The sequence below is a fragment of the Oncorhynchus masou genome, unplaced genomic scaffold (genome assembly GCF_036934945.1).
Source record: "Oncorhynchus masou masou isolate Uvic2021 unplaced genomic scaffold, UVic_Omas_1.1 unplaced_scaffold_29___fragment_2___debris, whole genome shotgun sequence".
NCBI classification, from domain to species: Eukaryota; Metazoa; Chordata; class Actinopteri; order Salmoniformes; family Salmonidae; genus Oncorhynchus; species Oncorhynchus masou.
Window position 1 is genome coordinate 304,457 of NW_027016548.1, and position 17,545 is coordinate 322,001.

The 17,545-nt window shown below is 41.3% G+C and overlaps 1 protein-coding gene across 1 annotated transcript; it reads left to right on the forward strand.

Annotated features, from left to right (window-relative positions):
- Positions 1 to 7,335: 7,335 nt before the first annotated feature.
- LOC135538729 (uncharacterized) lies at positions 7,336 to 14,322 on the forward strand. Its single transcript, XM_064964638.1, has 8 exons — positions 7,336 to 8,617; positions 8,844 to 9,040; positions 9,171 to 9,370; positions 9,499 to 9,598; positions 9,691 to 10,053; positions 10,718 to 10,874; positions 11,206 to 11,333; positions 11,547 to 14,322. Exons 1-8 carry the CDS (start codon positions 8,065 to 8,067, stop codon positions 11,916 to 11,918), a joined length of 2,070 nt encoding a protein of 689 aa, XP_064820710.1. The 5' UTR covers positions 7,336 to 8,064; the 3' UTR covers positions 11,919 to 14,322.
- Positions 14,323 to 17,545: the final 3,223 nt, after the last annotated feature.

Here is a 17,545-nt window from a genome sequence, read left to right on the forward strand (position 1 = left end):
CCCCCCTCCCTCTCAGTTATGAAACATCCTACCTTCCTCACCAACCAACCGTTGTCCTTGTATCAGTATCATGAAAAGGATGGATGTGGACTTCAGCATATAGCGTAACAATCTGGAGATGGATATTAACAGGCCCGAGAGAGACCAGGGGGCCTACGTAGTGGGAAGTGCAACCAGCATCCTGTCTTTAACTCTTGGGGGGATTCATGTATAAGATGTACAGTATGTGCCTACACGTTTGTTATATATACTTAACCTAATATTTTGTTTGCATTGTACAGATAGCAAAGAAGACATGCTGTTGCTGTCTCCATTCTCTATGCCTTATTTCTGTTGACCAACTGTATACTTGCCTATTACTGTGAGTATTCTCCACCAATATAGCATTGCGTGAAGAAACAATGTCACCTTTTAGATAGAATATATTGGATGAAATTCAAAAATGGGTTGTAATGTTTTGCCGACTAGCGTGAAGGCCTTATCAATCACTGGTTTCCTCTCCATGTCTCTCAACTATGGTCTAGTCACTTTAATGAACATCATTTTAAGGGCAATTGAATGTTGAATTTGACAGTTCAGAGAAGTAATCTATGCCTGGCAGTCTGCCAGTGGAGTGTGATATAAAACCAGTTAGTAATTGCTCAGACAAAGGTACGTCTATTTGTTTTCTCCCTCCCTTGTCCTGTAAGATTATTTCATTTATTTCTTAGTGTTCATTTGGGTACCTAAACAAACAGCTATTTTTATACATTTTAAACAAAGTCGGCAACAAAGGCGATGCATTCAGCAACGAGCAGGGTTGTGGAAAATTAACGTTATAATCTGCACATCATCCATAGTATTGTTCTTTTGCTCTGAGAAATAGGCCCCCTCCCCTTTTCTTACTATTTTGCGTTTTTTAAATTATGGATCCTACTCTTCCTCTGGTCCAGCAAAACTAAGGCATCTATACATTTTTTTTTTAAACATTACAATACAGTCACAACAGATGGGGCCTGTTCCCTTCAGGCCCCTACTCCACTAGCACATATCTACAACACAAAATCCATTGTGTGTGTGTGTGTGTGTGTGTGTGTATAGTGCATATGTTATCGTGTGTGTTTGTGTTGCTTCACAGTCCCCGCTGTTCCATAAGGTGTATATTTGTTTTTTAAATCTAATTTTACTGCTTGCATGAGTTACTTGATGAGGAATAGAGTTCCATGTAGTCATGGCTCTATGTAGTACTGTGCGTCTGCCATATTCTGTTCTGGACTTGGGGACTGTGGAGAGACCTCTGGTGGCATGTCTTTTGGGGTATGAATGGGTGTCTGAGCTGTGTGCAAGTAGTGCAAACAGACAACTTGGTGCATTCAAGTTAATACAGCTCACAAATATAAGTAGTGATGAAGTCCATCTCTCCTCCACTTTGTGCCAGGACAGATTGACATGCATATTATTGTTAGTCCTCTGTGTGCATCCAAGGGCCAGCTGTGCTGCCCTGTTCCGAGCTATTTGCAATTTTCCTAAGTCCCTCTTTCTTGCACCTGACCACACGACTGGACAGTAGTCCAGGTGCAACAAAACTAGGGCCTGTATGACCTGCCTCGTTGATAGTGCTGTTAAGAAGGCAGAGCAATTCTTTATTATGGACAGACCTCTCCCCATCTTAGTTACTGTTGTATCAATATGTTTTGACCATGACAGTTTACAATCCAGGGTTACTCCAAGCCCTTTGAGGACCAACAGGGAGGTGAAGGCCCTCGGCAGCTTCTACACCAGATAGCCTAGTGGTTAGAGTGTTGGACTAGTAACCGAAAGGTTGCAAGATCGAATCCCTGAGCTGACAAGGTAAAAATCTGTCGTTCTGCCCCTGAACAAGGCAGTTAACCCACTGTTCCTAGGCCGTCATTGAAAATAAGAATTTGTTCTTAACTGATTTGCCTAGTTAAATAAAAAAAACACCAGGGCTATTCAACTCTTACCCTACGAGGTTTGGTTTTCTGTTGTACCTGATAATTATGTTGCACCCACCTGGTGTCCTAGGTCTAAATTAGTCCCCGATTAGACGATTAACAAATTCCTTGGAACTGGCTTCGAGGTCCAGAGTCCAGTTTGAGGATTCTACACCTTCTCTGAGTAGAGCACGACTTGGGAAGCCAGCAGGGGGCACTGTCAGGCTCTAGAAGGAGACCTGGTCATCATCAACAGCAAGAAGGAGCAGGTACAGTCTAATATGAATCATCTTAAATCAAAGATCTCCTCTTACTCCTCTCCTCTTCTTTATTTTTCTGGGTAGTCACCCGTTGTGTCCCGGGGTAATGAAATAATTGTTTTTGTCTTAACATCTTCAGCTCTTGAGCATACTATTGTTTTCCAAGGACTTTCTTGCAGAGAGGGTTGGCAGCATCGGTGGTTCTTCACTTCACAGATTTGTCCTGCTTCGATGCTGAAAAGAGCATATGTAAAATGCCATGTTTTCACTAAATATTGTTATGGGAGTCTAAACCCTTGTATAACAAGCACATTTTCTAAATTAGTATTCTGTTCTTTGGAAATGAGCAAATTGTACACACTTCAAGAAGAATGATTTGTCAATGCTCATGTCAGAGAGAGATTAAAGTACAATGGCACCACAGATCTAGATTGAGATTCTATATTTATGATTGGCACAAAGTACTGTAACATCCAATGAATGAAAGCATTAAACATAGTGAACAAATATTGTTGCATGTGGCGTTTTATCAGATTTCACTGAGTTACAGTTCATATAAGGAAATCAGTCCATTGAAATAAATTCATTAGGCCCTAATCTATGGATTTCACATGACATGACAGATGCCTTAAATAAAGGTAGGGGTGTGGATCAGAAAACCAGTCCGAATCTGGTGTGACCATTTGTCTCATGCAGCGCTACACATCTTTTTCGCATAGAGTTGATCAGGCTGTTGATTGTGGCCTGTGGAATGTTGTCCCACTCCTCTTTAATGGCTGTGCGAAGTTGCTGGATATTGGCGGGAATTGGAACATGCGGTCGTACACGTCGAACCCAGAGCATCCCAAACATGCTCAATGGATGACCTGTCTGGTGAGTATGCAGGCTTCCAGAAATTGTGTACAGGTCTTTGCGACATGGGGCTGGGCATTATCATGCTGAAACATGAGGTGATGGCAGGGGATGAACAGCTTTTTTGTTAGTAGAGTATTTAACTGTCTTAAAATACAGTTCAATTTCTTTTTGTAGGGTAAGAATGTTTTTTTTTTTTTGTAAATTTACATTGTGTATATGAAATTTGGCCAAAAGAATAATGAAATTAATTACATAAAAATATTTCAGCTTATTTGTATCGTATGTAAAGAATCCAAGCAGTACATCTCTCCACAATAGTGTAAAATCTTCATAAATGTGTTATAAATCTACTGATGTCTTGCCACAGTTTTCTTACATGAATACAATGCCAAAAAAGATGCAACACTGTTTCTGGGTGGTCATTACAAAAGGAGCAATTTGAGTTGTTTTCCTTCAACTTCTTCATATAGTGGTTGGTAGGATAATATTTATGAATAATTTTAAAGTAAACTTTCTTAATTTTGTTAACAAGTAGGTATGTGTGTGGCAACATCCAAACTTTTTTTCCAACAGATATTTTAATAAATCCATTCCAATAAGGCATGACATAAGGTATAGATACAACATCCTGATGGGTCAATAGAAGGTAGGCTCTGAGGGTCAGGTCTTGACACGTTCCTGAATAACAGAGCAACACCTGAGGGAATGGCATCTAAAATAATTGCAAAATCTTTAGGTGTTACAGGGACCTTTATAAAGTGAAAAGAATTCCTTATAACTGAGTAAAAGACCCTCTGCATTTACCAGTTGGCTCACCAATAGGATATTATTTTGGAACCAATATTCTAAAAACAAAAGTATTTTTATACAATATATCCCGATTTATTCCATATATTTGTGTGGAGAAAAATTGTGTTTTATAAATTAAGGACCATGACAAGAGAGCCTGCCGATGAAAAGCAGAAGGTTTCACTGGAATTTTGTCAATATTATAATTGCAAAACAAGTTAAGGCCACCAAAAGTAGAGAAGACTCGATGAGGAATAAAATTCCAGATAGAAGTGGGTCTTCTTATGAATTGTTTTATCCAATTGATCTTAAAAGTATTATTTAAAGTAGTAAAGTCCATAAAATTCAGTCCACCATTCTCATAAGTGTTCATTACAACAGTTTTCCTAATGTAATGGGTACGGTTTCTCCAAATAAAGTTAAAGCATCTGGTCTATCTCCTTGCTTATTTTACTGTCAAGAAATAAAGATAGAGCACCATATGTTAGTCTAGAGAGAACTTCGGCCTTGGTTATTAGGACTCTACCTTTTTAAAGATAAGTCCCTCTGTAGCCATTGATTTAGCTTCTTCTGGCTATTTTTAATAAGAGGGTTAAAATCTAGTAAGCCTCTAGACTTCTGATCCGTTGTAATGGTTATGCCTAAATATGTAAGTTCTTCTTTTACTGGAATACCATAATATGAAGGTGTCACACAATATTTGACAGCTATGAGTTCACTTTTATTAATGTTAAGATATAGACCAGACGCTTTGGAAAAGGATTGTATCACATTGATCGATATGGGAATTTGGTTAGCGTCTTAAATGAAAAGCCAGCTGGCTTATAATAATGTCTTTACCAGCTATTGAAATACTTTGTACAGGACTATTATTTAAAGAATTTGCAAGAAGTTGGGTGATTAATAAAAACCGGTACGGAGGGATAGGGCAACCTTGCCTAATTCCCCTCTTTAACTCAAATCTAGGTGAGGTGCCATATGTCAATTTGATAGAGCTGTTACCATTTGCATAGAGAGTCTTAATAGCCTTACAGAAAAAATCCCCAAAGCCAAGTCTCTCAAGGGAGTGGAAGAGAAACTGATGCTCTCCTGTGTCAAATGCTTTATAAAGATCTAAAAAATATGAAGCTATCATCAGTTATTAGGTCTGAGTAGTCAAGTATGTCTAATACTAGTCTGTCATTGTTAGACATATGTCTGTTCCTCATGAAGCCAGACTGTCTCATCAATGATTGCATCCAGGTCTTCTTTACTACTTTTTGCAAGTAGTAAGGCTAATATCTTATAGTCATTATTAAGAAGACAAATTTGACGCCAGTTATCGATGAGCAGCACTTCTTTTTTAGGCTTAGGCTTAACCCCTGACTCATTGTAGGAGGGAGAACATTGTTTTTAATACTCTCTAAAAAATACTTCAAATAGGAAGGGAGCTACTTGCTCAAAAAAATTTGTAAAATTCTGATGTAATTCCATCAACACTGATTTATTGTTCTTTAGATGTTTGATACTGTAATCTCTTCAACTTTGATGGGTTCATCAGCCTGTTTAGATTCTATATCCCTGAGAGTGAACATTATTCAGTGAGTTAAAAAAACATCTGTGGATTCCTGACAGTACGTAGAGCTATACAATTTTCTGTAAAAATTGCTACAGTATTTAGCGATTAATGTTTGGTCATCAGTAATAACACCAATGTTTAACTTATGGATAGTGTTATTTTTAGAGTGACATTTCTCAAGTCTAAAGAAATAGGATGAATTCTGTTCTACCTTAATCCATTTTTTCCTAGATCTAATAAAGGCTCCTTCTGCTTTTAATTTATATATATTATCCAGTTTTTGTAACTCAATGAGTTCCTTCTTCTCCTCCCCCGATAGGCCGGCTGGGGACCTCTGAGAAAGGGAAGTTATCTTAATGATCACCTTTTCCTCCTCAGCTCTTCTGGTCTTAGCAAGATTACTACCATATTTAAGGTATTTGGACACCTCAAATTTAAAGAGCTCCCAGTTCTTGCGACAAGATTTTTCTTTCCCAAAAGTGTGAGAGCAGATTTTTAACCTCAAATTGAACTATATCATTATTTAATAATGAACTATTTAGCTTCCAGTAGGATGCTCTACCAAGGTTCATATCAGGGGTAAATATTTTGATATCAATGTAAATGGCCCTATGGTCTGTGAGGGGAGTGGTACACATATTTGTAGTAACACAGTCACTATCAATACATTTGCATATAAGCCAAAAATCTATTCTGGATTGTCTGGAGCCTGTTTTGTTCCTCCAAGTGAATGATCTGTCGGCCGGAAACCTCTCTCTCCATATATCAGTAAGATCAAACTTTTCCATAAAAAGTATTAAACCCAAATTCTGATTGGTTGGTTTACCTGGGGGCCATCTATCAGTTTAATTATCTATCATATTAAAGTCCCCTCCTATCAATAATCACGAATTGGGAAATTTAGATAACCAATGAAGTATACGTTTCTCTATAGATTCAAGTAACTCCTCATTCTCATGTTTGGTGTTGTACCCGTAGAAGTTTACAGTAATGAGCGTAATGTCATTGTAACTGATCACAAGACAAATAAAGTGACCAAAGGGGTCACATTCCGAGTGTAGAATATTACCACCAAAGGTATTTTCAATTGTAGTGACACCAGCGGAGCGTTCAGATCCATGAGAGAGCCAAATATCGTTGCCCCACTGTGATCTCCAGAAGTTGTCATCAGCCGAAATTGAGTAAGACTCTTGAAAAAAGCAAAAATCTGTTCGAAATTGTTTAGCAAATAAAAACAAGGCCGTGCGCTTCACATTGTTAGTAACCCCGAGCATTAAGAGAAACTATGGACAAAGACAAAACAACAAAGACGATATAAAAGTATAAACTGTAGTAGGATGAGTCAAAGACGTAGGAGCAGTAAACGATAAGGAACCGTGATCTGCACCATTTAAGTCAATTTAATGTGAAAATAGCTTATTCCATAAACTTTGAGCAAGACGTTATCCGGCTTTTCAATTCAACTCAATTTAAAATTATGCTCAAGACCAAACCAAGGGTTCTTGTAGTAAGAGAGGCTAAAAACCCTCTTTAGTGTAATCAGGAACTATTCTGAGAAATAAAATACAAATTAATAATTTAAATAAAAGGGTACCTACTTTTAAGTGCGTATGAAAACCGAACATGAAAAAAAAATGAATAAAACATGTTTTACATATACATGTTCCTAAGACCTTTTTTTTGGAAATGAGTATTAATAACTAAATAGAACAATAACCGTGTAAAGTCAGAGCAGACCTGTATGCCCTTTAAAACAGTATCTTAGTTACTGTATACATAAAAAATAAATACAGCTTTCAATCTTCTTCGTAAATTTGTAAAGAAAATAGGACTTCCGGTCATACAAGAACAAACTAATAAATTGAAGTACCTGAGTATTCCTGAAAAAATAGTCACCTGATGCTTGTTAAGTAAACAACATAAGAAAAATGAGAATACCATGGCTGAAATCTCTGTATGGCTTCACACCGTTCTCTTCTGACGCTTGCTGCCTCTTGCCGATGACGTTTTATTTAGGGGACGATAGCTAGCTAGAATCGACAGCTAGCTAGCTAGAACGCTTAAAAAATTTATATATTAATGTTTTTCTTTGGTTTAAAGTCCCAATCCCGCGTAGACTTCAAGTATTGTTTCGATAATTTGCAGTGAAATGTTGGTGACGTTAACTAGTTGAATGAATCTGTTAATTTACAGCGATAGCTTGTAGGAAATGATTAGCTAGCTAGAGAGCCTGTTTTGTTGCTAGCTATAATAATGGGGACAACAATAGGAAAAGGGGATACCTAGTCAGTTGCAAAACCGAATGTATTCACCAGTCTAACGCATAATATGGTAGTAATAATACTAGCTACAACTATGTTGACATTGGTTTTTGGGTTGCCAAGATATCTGTAGAATTAGGTTGAAGAGCTAATATGATTGTTCTTAGTAAAATTCATATTACTCAGTGTGTATGTCTAGTTGACGCTCCAAGTGAGAGAGGCTTAGAGATGTGGTCATATCAATTATCAGAGACGAAGAACTTAAGCAATAACTTATACTAGAGAATCTTTGGCAATACCCAGGTTTGGTGGCTTTTGAATAGACTAGCTACATATCATCTCATAGAGCCCGAAACCTGAAGTTGGTGTCTAAAGTCCCAGAGACAGCCAGGTAGAGCTGTGCCAAGATGGATGTCCAGTTGTCCATCAGCTTCCTGAGGGACAGACTGGGTGGGGCCATTGAGGAGGCAGTGCGTACAGCAGTGGAGTCTGTGCTGTGTGAGACTGTGCGTCTGTTAACGGGGCTCCAAGGGGACCAGCAGCAGGGACTCTCCTCATTGACCCAGAGGGACCAGGACACCCTGGGACTGAAGCAGAGGTTAGAGGCCCCCAGTGGGGGTGACTGGAGGGTGCAGGCTGGGTCTTCAGAGGCATTCTGTAACACAGGACCGAGGGGGGGTGGTGGGCGTGGCAACATTAAGAATCCAATGGGTCAGACCACTTGCTCAACCTCCCAAGCATCACAAAGGACCACCGTGGAGCCCCATCCCCAGGAGGTGGTGGAGGACTGTGCTGGACTGCCTGACCCATTTGACCTTGTGTCGGCTGGGCCAGTGATGGTGGACTTTGAGGAGGGTCAGGGCATGGGGATTCCAGAGGAGTGGGAGCTGATGAACAGAGTGTACAAGACGGAGCACAATGAAGACATGGCCCATATTGACGGGGGCGGTGCCACTCACTGTAAGTCCTGACTCAATGTAGTGAAAGAATGCCTTAGTGAGAGAGCCTCTCTTGATATCGTGACTTGCAGTGTACTGAATGTAGCCTCACAAGCTGCCTGATATCGCGAGCTTACATGAATAGTATATCCGTACAGCGAACCATTCATGTCAGTTTGCGAGATCAGGCGGCTTGCTTGGCTACCTCTCATGCTCTTCCTCATTGTCTCCTCTCTGCTAATGTTCAGTTGCAGATGACCACAGGCTGCATGAAGGAGACCTGAGGACTGTGGCTGTGTCCCTGGAGGGAGAGATGGCTGCCAAGCCCCAGGATGCATTGCACCCCTGTTTCAGCCCAACCAACATCAAAACAGAGCGGCCAGATATGGAGAGATGCTGCATGGCTGAGGAGGCCCTTGCTCTGCCTCTGCCTCATCCTGCCAATGTGAGTAAAGCATATCTACTCAGTCCTCGATCGCCGACCTCACAATCTCATAAAACATATTAGGCGCTAAATGTTTAATTGACATAATGTGATCCTCAGTCCTTAACTTATCTAAAACTGTCATTCTCAGAGTGGTGTGGAGGCCGGTGAGTTTGGGCAGGAGCAGGTGGAGGCTGGTCCACAGGACTTTGTAGGTCGCCTGCGCCTGTGGCTGGAGCAGCTGTGTCCTGAGGTGGTGCGGGAGTACGAGAGGGAGGGCTGTCTGTGTGAGCTGTCCCGCAGAAAGCTCATAAAGTTCTCTGTGTCCTTTATCGTGGAGGAGTTTGGATTGTGAGGAGCTGATTGTATGTGTGTTTGGGATGAGAAGGGAAGGGACTGAGAAATCTGAGATTTTTCTCTTCTATTTTGACTCAATGTTTTGTAAGTGTTTCTGACGTTTAATCTCCTGTCCTCTGCAGCTACCCTACCTCTGCTCAGAAGACCATGCTGGCAGAGCACATAGTGGAGCTCTTCCCAGGACTCAGACTCTGTGCACCCTCTGCTGGCATCAATGGCATCGTGAGTTAAATTGATTAGTAGTGTAGGATTCACATAATTCTCACTTACTGAACAGACAATTATGTCTTTTCATTTTCTCTCTTTCTGTGTAGGAACACTTGTACGACCCTTTGTCCCGTACGGGTTACATTGAGACGCGCCTGCGCAACTCTCGACGCACCCTTGAAGACCATAAGAAGAAGTATGTGCTGAAGAGGCGTCGGCCAGAGCCAGGTCTGTTGAACCCCGCTGGACCTCGATCGGGACCTGGGCTCCTGGAGAGCCAGTCCAGTGAGGAGACGCAGAGGTGGGTGGAGCTGATGAAGAAAACCAGGCCCCTGACCAGGAATCTGCCTGCCATCCACGGTGCTATGGACCTCACATTCAACGCACGCAGGAGGTGGATCAGCAACACACGGCCAAGTATGAGGGCTGTGTTGGCCGAGTACCCACGTTTTCTTGACGTACCCGCCACTGTGAGTCCAGTCTTCATGGAGAAAGCCACTGATGCTCACTAGACTAGAAAGGCCACAGATAGGCTTGTAATTAGGTTAATTCCATGTCATTTCAGACAGGTATGACACCCACCATCTCAAATTGTTATGAATTTGTTTCTGAAGTTAGAGACTGATAAGGTTAGCATTCCCGCAACATTATTTTAATGATATATAATTCAATCTCTGAGAAATTAAGCTAATTGATTTCACCCAAAATGGCCTGTTTTTAATTTATAGGATTCATATATTTCTGAAATATTATAGTACCTAACATCCAATTTGAACCAAACTTTTTACTAACAATGAGGTAAGATACTGTATGAGGAATCAAAGAAGTTGTCAAAAGCTGGCCACTTGAGTATTCCTTTGGATTCCTCATGTCTATTTATTGATTATGATATGAGTCCTATACATTCAAATAGCCTATTTGGATGCAATCAATTAGCTTAATTTCTCAGACGATAAAATCTATATTTTTAAACTAGAATATTTGTGGAATTGATTGTTGTACCAGTTTCCAAACATCAAACGATTTCAGAACGGTGGGTGTAAAAAAAATCCTCTTTCTTGTTCTTTTTGAAGTGGAACAACCCATTGGTGACTACGTGTATTATTGGGATCTGAAAGGTGTTTCTTTGTTCAGATTGACCTGGAGTTTGAGAGGATGTTCCCAGGTAAAGGCCACTCTTTCCTGGCCCAGTGGTCGTCTTTCGTGTTGCCCAGGGTGTACCAGATCGCAGAGTGCGAAAAACACCCAGACATCTCAGCACTTCTCCAACTGGCTGCCACACAGCAAGGAGGTCAGAGGTTAACTACACTGAATAAAAATATAAACGCAAAATGTAAAGTGTTGGTCCCATGTTTCATGAAATATACAATCTCAGAAATTGTCAATATGCACAAAATGTTTATTTCTCAGTAAAAACTTTGAAATTGTTGCATGTTGCGTTTATTTTTTGGTTCAGTGTACATGGAATAGGAACTTTACAGTCAACCTCCTAATAAACCATTGACAGACTGACTGAAAATTATCTGTATGATTTACTCAGGGGTCAGAGTACATTGCTGTGTTTTGTTTGAGTTGTTTTATGCCAAGTTTCACATATTTGTTCCCCTCTGATTCCTCTGCAGACTCCTACACCCTGACTATGCTGAAGGTCCTGATCTATGTACTACCACCAACAAATACCAGTAGAACCTCCTTACCCTCCAGGAGCAGTGTCAGGCAGGCCATTCGGTATCTGGTGGACATTGTACCGGTGAGCAACAGTTTATTTTTTATATTTTTTATACTTCCTGATCAGAGTAATAAACTCAGACATTTCCTCATTGCCATATAGAGTAACAGTTTGTGAACTAGCGGAGTTTTAGAAGGAAATTTTTGGCAACTTTAGAAGGGTAACAATGACTTTTCGAAGGAATGTAATTGAAGAACCCCCTTGAATGACCTTTCCTCCTTTGTTCCTCTACAGATGGACACCGAGGTGTCCTCCTTATTCTGTGACCCTACCTCCTTGGAGGGCCCAGAGTCTGCCTCCCACGCTCAGCCCTACATAGTGAGCGTGGGGCCCCTGGAGGCCCCTGGCCGGCAGCTTTGCATCGTGTTCCCCATTGATAGGATGGCAATCCCCCTGCCTCAGGAGGGCCTGAGCAATGCACTGGACAAGCTTTTCAAGCTTCTGCGTGTGTTTGAACAGGGGTACCCAGATCAGCTAGCCTCCCTGTATAGCTTCCTTGAGCACCTCTATGGGCTGGAGATGACCCCACGAGATAACCATGACTCCCCCAGTGGCAAGGGATCAAAAGTGCTTGAACTTTTATCACGGCTCCACATGCCCTCCTGACAGAAGGCGTAGGTCTACACATGAATTGAACTCGCCCCACAGACTTACCTTTTTCTTTGTATTTTTTTGGATTGCAATTTTATCATAGCCATCCTTTACAGAACACATCCTTTACAATGTTCTGAATTTTCCCCAAAATAAAAAGTATGTCAGAATGAACTAAACAATGCTGATGGAACACTGGTGTGTTATACAGTACCAGTCAAAAGTTCGGACACCTACTTATTCAAGGGTTTTTTGTTATTTTTACTATTTTCTACATTGTAGAATAATAGTGAAGACAAACTATGAAATAAAATATGTAATCATGTAGTAACCAAAAAAGTGTAAAACAAATCAAAATATGAGATTCTTCAAAGTTGCCACCCTTTGCCTTGACAGCAATGCACACACTTGGCATTCTCTCAAACAGCTTCATGAGGTTGTCACCTGGAATGCATTTCAATTAACATGTGTGCCCTGTTAATTTAAAGAATGTATTTCCTTAATGCGTTTGAGCCAATCAATTGTGTTGTGACAAGGTAGGGGTGGTATACAGAAGGTAGCCCTATTTTCTAAAAGACCAAGTTCATATTATGGCAAGAATTGCTCAAATAAGCAAAGAGAAACGACAGTCCATCATTACTTTAAGACATGAAGGTCAGTCAATCTGGAAAGTTTCAAAAACTGAAAGCTTCTTCAAGTGCAGTCGCAAAAACCAAGTTCTATGATGAAACTGGCTCTCATGAGGACCGCCACAGGAAAGGAAGACCCAGAGTTACACTACCGTTCAAAAGTTTGAGGGTCACTGAGAAATGTCCTTGTTTTTGAAAGAAAAACACCTTTTTTTTGGTCCATTTTTAAAATAACATCAAATTGATCAGAAATACAGTGTAGACATTGTTAATGTTGTAAATGACTTTTATAGCTGGAAACAGCTGATTTGTAATGGAATATCTACATAGGCATACAGAGGCCCATTATCTGCAACCATCACTCCTGTGTTCCAATGGCACGTTGTGTTAGCTAATCCAAGTTTATAATTTTTAAAGACTAGAAAACCCTTTTGCAATTATGTTAGCACAGCTGAAAACTGTTCTGATTAAAGAAGCATTTAAACTGGCCTCCTTTAGACTAGTTGAGTGTCTGGAGCATCGGCACTTGCGGGTTCGATTACAGGCTTAAAATGGCCAGAAACAAAGATCTTTCTTCTGAAACTCGTCAGTCTATTCTTGTTCTGAGAAATGAAGGCTATTCCATGCGAGAAATTGCCAAGAAACTGAAGATCTCGTACAATGCTGTGTACTACTCCCTTCACAGAACAATGCAAACTGGCTCTAACTAGAATAGGAGAGGGTGGCCACGGTGCACAACTGAGCAAGAGGACAAGTACATTAGTGTCTAGTTTGAGAAACAGACACCTCACAAGTCCTCAACTGGCAGCTTCATTAAATAGTACGTCAACAGTGAAGAGGCGACTCCAGGATGCTTGCCTTCTAGGCAGAGTTGCAAAGAAAAAGCCATATCTCAGACTGGCCGATAATAAGAATAGATGGGCAAAAAAAACACATACTGGACAGGAAGATTGGAAAAAAGGGTTATGGACAGACGCATCTAAGTTTGAGGTGTTCAGATCACAAAGAAGAACGTTAGATGCAGAAAAGATGCTGGAGGAGTGCTTGACACCATCTGTCAAGCATGGTGGAGGCAATGTGATTGTCTGGGGTGCTTTGGGGGTTGTGAAGTGGGAGATTTCTAATGGGTAAAAGGGATCTTGAAGAAGAAAGGCGATCACTCCATTTTGCAACGCCATGCCATACCATGTAGACGGCACTTAATTGGAGCACATTTATTCCTATGACAGGACAATGACCCAAAACACAGCTCCAAACTATGCAAGAACTATTTAGAGAAGCAGTCAGCTGGTATTCTGTCTATAATGGAGTGGTCAGCACAGTCACCGGATCTCAACCCTATTGAGCTGTTGTGGGAGCAGCTTGACCGTATGGTACGTAAGAAGTGCCCATCAAGCCAGTCCAACTTGTGAGAGGTGCTTCAGGAAGCATGGGGTGAAATCTCTTCAGATTACCTCAACAAATTGACAACTAGAATGCCAAAGGTCTGCAAGACTGTAATTGCTGCAAATGGAGGATTCTTTGAAAGAAAATAGTAAAAAGAAAGCCAAACCCTTGAGTGAGTAGGTGTGTCTTAACTTTTGACTGGTACTGTATATTCACTGCATTTTTCATTGACAATGCAAATACTTGCATAAAACTAACATCTTGTATGAATTTTCTGTGTGGGGAAACAATACCGTATTTTGTACTTTGGGATACCTTTTCAGTTTTTGCACAATTGCTTTAGTATTTAACTTGCTCATGATACTGTTGTTTTTTTAAATAAAAAAATGAATGTTTTCACTGTCCACTATTTTAATGTGAAATATGGGTGAGGCATGTAATGGCATAATTTTCTGTCCCTTCAACACATTTATGTAATGTATGACCAAGTGATAGACTCTAAAGAACATATGTTCAATCGGTGGCAGCAGTCGGATAAAATGGCCCGGTTTGAACTTGCCTATGGGCCATCACTTCACCAGGCGAAGCCAGTGAGGGAAGAGGAGCGGCCAGCTCAAATCGAACAAGGATCTGCGCCACTCCCTTACGTAGTCAATTTTTTTTACATTTTCAAATTAGTTTTCAAAGCAATCACTTTTGCAAGTGAAAACAGAATCCTACTCATTACTCCACGTGCTAACTTAAGTCACTTTTGAGCCGATTTATACTATACAAAAATAAAACGCAACATGTAGGTTTCATGGGCTGAAATAAAATATCCCAGAATTTACCATATGCACAAAAAGCTGATCTCAAATTTTGTGCACAAATTTGTTTACATCCCTCAAATCAAATTTTATTGGTCACATACACATGATAAGCAGTTAATGCGAGTGTAGAGAAATGCTTGTGCTACTAGTTCCGACTATGCAGTAAAATGTAACAAGTAATCTAACAAATTCCCAACAGCTACCTTATACACACAAATGTAAAGGGATAAATAAGAATATGTACATATAAATATATGGATGAGGGATGGCGTGCGGCATAGGCAAGATGCAGTGTAGAATAAAGAGGTTATTTTCCTGACACCACACTCCGAGGGCCCTCATCTCCTCCCTGTAGGCTGTCTCGTCGTTGTTGGTAATCAGGCCTACCACTGTAGTGTCATCTGCAAACTTGATGATTGAGTTGGAAGCGTGCATGGCCACGAAGTCATGGGTGAACAAGGGAGTACAGGAGAGGGCTAGGAACTCACCCTCGTGGGGCCCCAGTGTTGAGGATCAGCGGGGTGGAGATGTTGTTTCCAATTTTCACCACCTGGGAGTGACCCGTCAAAGTCCAGGACCCAGTTGCACAGGGTGGGGTCGAGACCCTAATGATGAGTTTGGAGGGGTACTATGGTGTTAAATGCTGAGATGTAGTCAATGAATAGCATTCTTACATAGGTATTTCTCTTGTCCAGATGGGATAGGGCAGTGTGATGGCGATTGCATCATCAGTGGACCTGTTGGGGCGGTAAGCAAATTGGACTGGGTCTCGGTAATCAGGTAGGGTGGAGGTGATATGTTCCTTGACTAGTCTCTCAAAGCACTTCATGATAACGGAAGTGAGTGCTACAGGGCGATAGTTGTTTAGCTCAGATACCTTAGCTTTCTTGGGAACAGGGACAATGGGGCCATCCTGAAGCAAGTGGGGACAACAGACTGGGATAGGGATTTGTTGAACATGTCAAACACACCTGCCAGCTGGTCTGCGCATGCTCTGAGGACGTGGCTGGGGATGCCGTCTGGGCTTGCAGCCTTGCGAGGGTTAACACGTTTAAACGTTTTACTCACTTTGGCCACGTAAGAAGGAGAGCCAAACAGGCTTTGGTTGAGGGCCGTGTCAGTGGCACTGTATTGCCCTCAAAACAAGCAAAGAAGTTGTTTAATTTGTCTGGGAGCAAGACGTCGGTATCCGCGACAGGGCTGGTTATTTTTGTAATCCATGATTGACTGTAGTCTCGTGTTTGAGCCGTTGAATTGTGACTCTCTATACTGAACCTTTGCTTGTTTGATTGCCTTGTGGAGGGAATAGCTGCACTGTTTGTGTTTGGTCGTGTTTCCGGTCACCTTGCCATGATTAAAAGCGGTGGTTGGCGCGAATGCTGCCATCAATCCACGGTTTCTGGTTAGGGAATGTTTTAATGGTCACAGAGGGGACAATGCACTTGCTAATAAACTCGCTCACAGAGTCAGCGTATACATCAATGTTGTTGTCTGAGGAAGTATGGGTTTTAGGTTAGCTTTGTTAAAATCCCTAGTTACAGTAAATGCAGCCTCATGATGTATTGTTTCCAGTTCCCATAGAGTCCAGGTAGCTCTTTCAGGGCTGACGAGGGATCTGCTTGGGGGGGGGTGTATATATGGCTGTACACGGCTGTGACTATAATCGAAGAGAATTGTCTTTGAAGATAATGAGGTCAGCATTTGATTGTAAGGAATTCTAGGTCGAGTGAACAAAAGGACTTGAGTTCCTGTATGTTGTTGTGATTACACCATGAGTAGTTAATCATGAAGCATACACCCCAGCCCTCCTCCTTCCCAGAGGAATGTTTGTTTCTGTTGGTGCAATGCGTGAAGGAACTGGGTGGCTGTACCGACTCTGACAACATATCCAGAGTGAGCCATGTTTCCATGAAATGTCTCTCTGGAAGGCAACTCGTGCCCTAATTTCGTCCACCTTGTTATCTAGAGATTGCACATTGGCGAGTAATATGCTCGGAAGCGGTGGATGGTGTGCTCGCCTTCTGAGTCTGACCAGCAGGCCGCTCCGTCTGCCTCTCCTGCGGCGACCGCATTGTTTTGGGTCGGCCTCTGGGTTAAGATTCCATGTACAGGGTGGAGGTCCGAACAAAGGATCTGCTTCGGGAAAGACGTATTCCTGGTCGTAATGATGCTACATTGACATCGCTTTTATATCCAATAGTTCTTCCCGGCTGTATGTAAAAACACTTTAGATTATCTGGGCTAACAATGTAAGATAAAATACATAAAACAAATAACTGCATAGTTTTCTAAGGACCTGAAGCGAGGCGACCATCTCTGTCGGTGCCATCTTGTTGCATCCCTGAAAGTGAACATCCGGCTTCTTCACTTGTGGGATCATTTGATACCAGCCACCCAGACAGCTGAAGAAGCTGTCTGGGTGTAATAAAGCCCTTTTGTGGGGGAAAACTAATTATGTTTGGCTGGGCCTGGCTAACAAGTGGGTGGACCACTGCCCAGTCATGGGAAATCCATAGATTAGGGCCCAATTAAATTATTTCAATTGACTAATTTCCCTATATGAACTGTAGCCCAGTAAAATATTTGAAATTGTTGCGTTTATATTTTTATTCAGTATATTTTTTGCTTATAAGTGAACCCTTTTCCTAACCTCAATTTAATCACCATAGCCTGCTACGTGAATGATCCCAACCTGCTGCGAAAAGTCAAATCTAACGTTATTCGACTAAAACTGAGTTTTACGTGCAGCCGGCTCATACGCCTACCCGGGCCAGTTGAATAGAATCCTCTCGTTATAAAATCTGGGAGAATGATGGGC

Bases quoted from the DNA above. Each gene is read 5' to 3' on its own strand.
- LOC135538729 (XM_064964638.1), top strand. From the start codon at position 8,065: ATGGATGTCCAGTTGTCCATCAGCTTCCTGAGGGACAGACTGGGTGGG. The intron at 9,041-9,170 runs GTGAGTAAAGCA...TGTCATTCTCAG, and splicing joins CTCTGCCTCATCCTGCCAAT to AGTGGTGTGGAGGCCGGTGA. The intron at 9,599-9,690 runs GTGAGTTAAATT...CTTTCTGTGTAG, and splicing joins CTGCTGGCATCAATGGCATC to GAACACTTGTACGACCCTTT.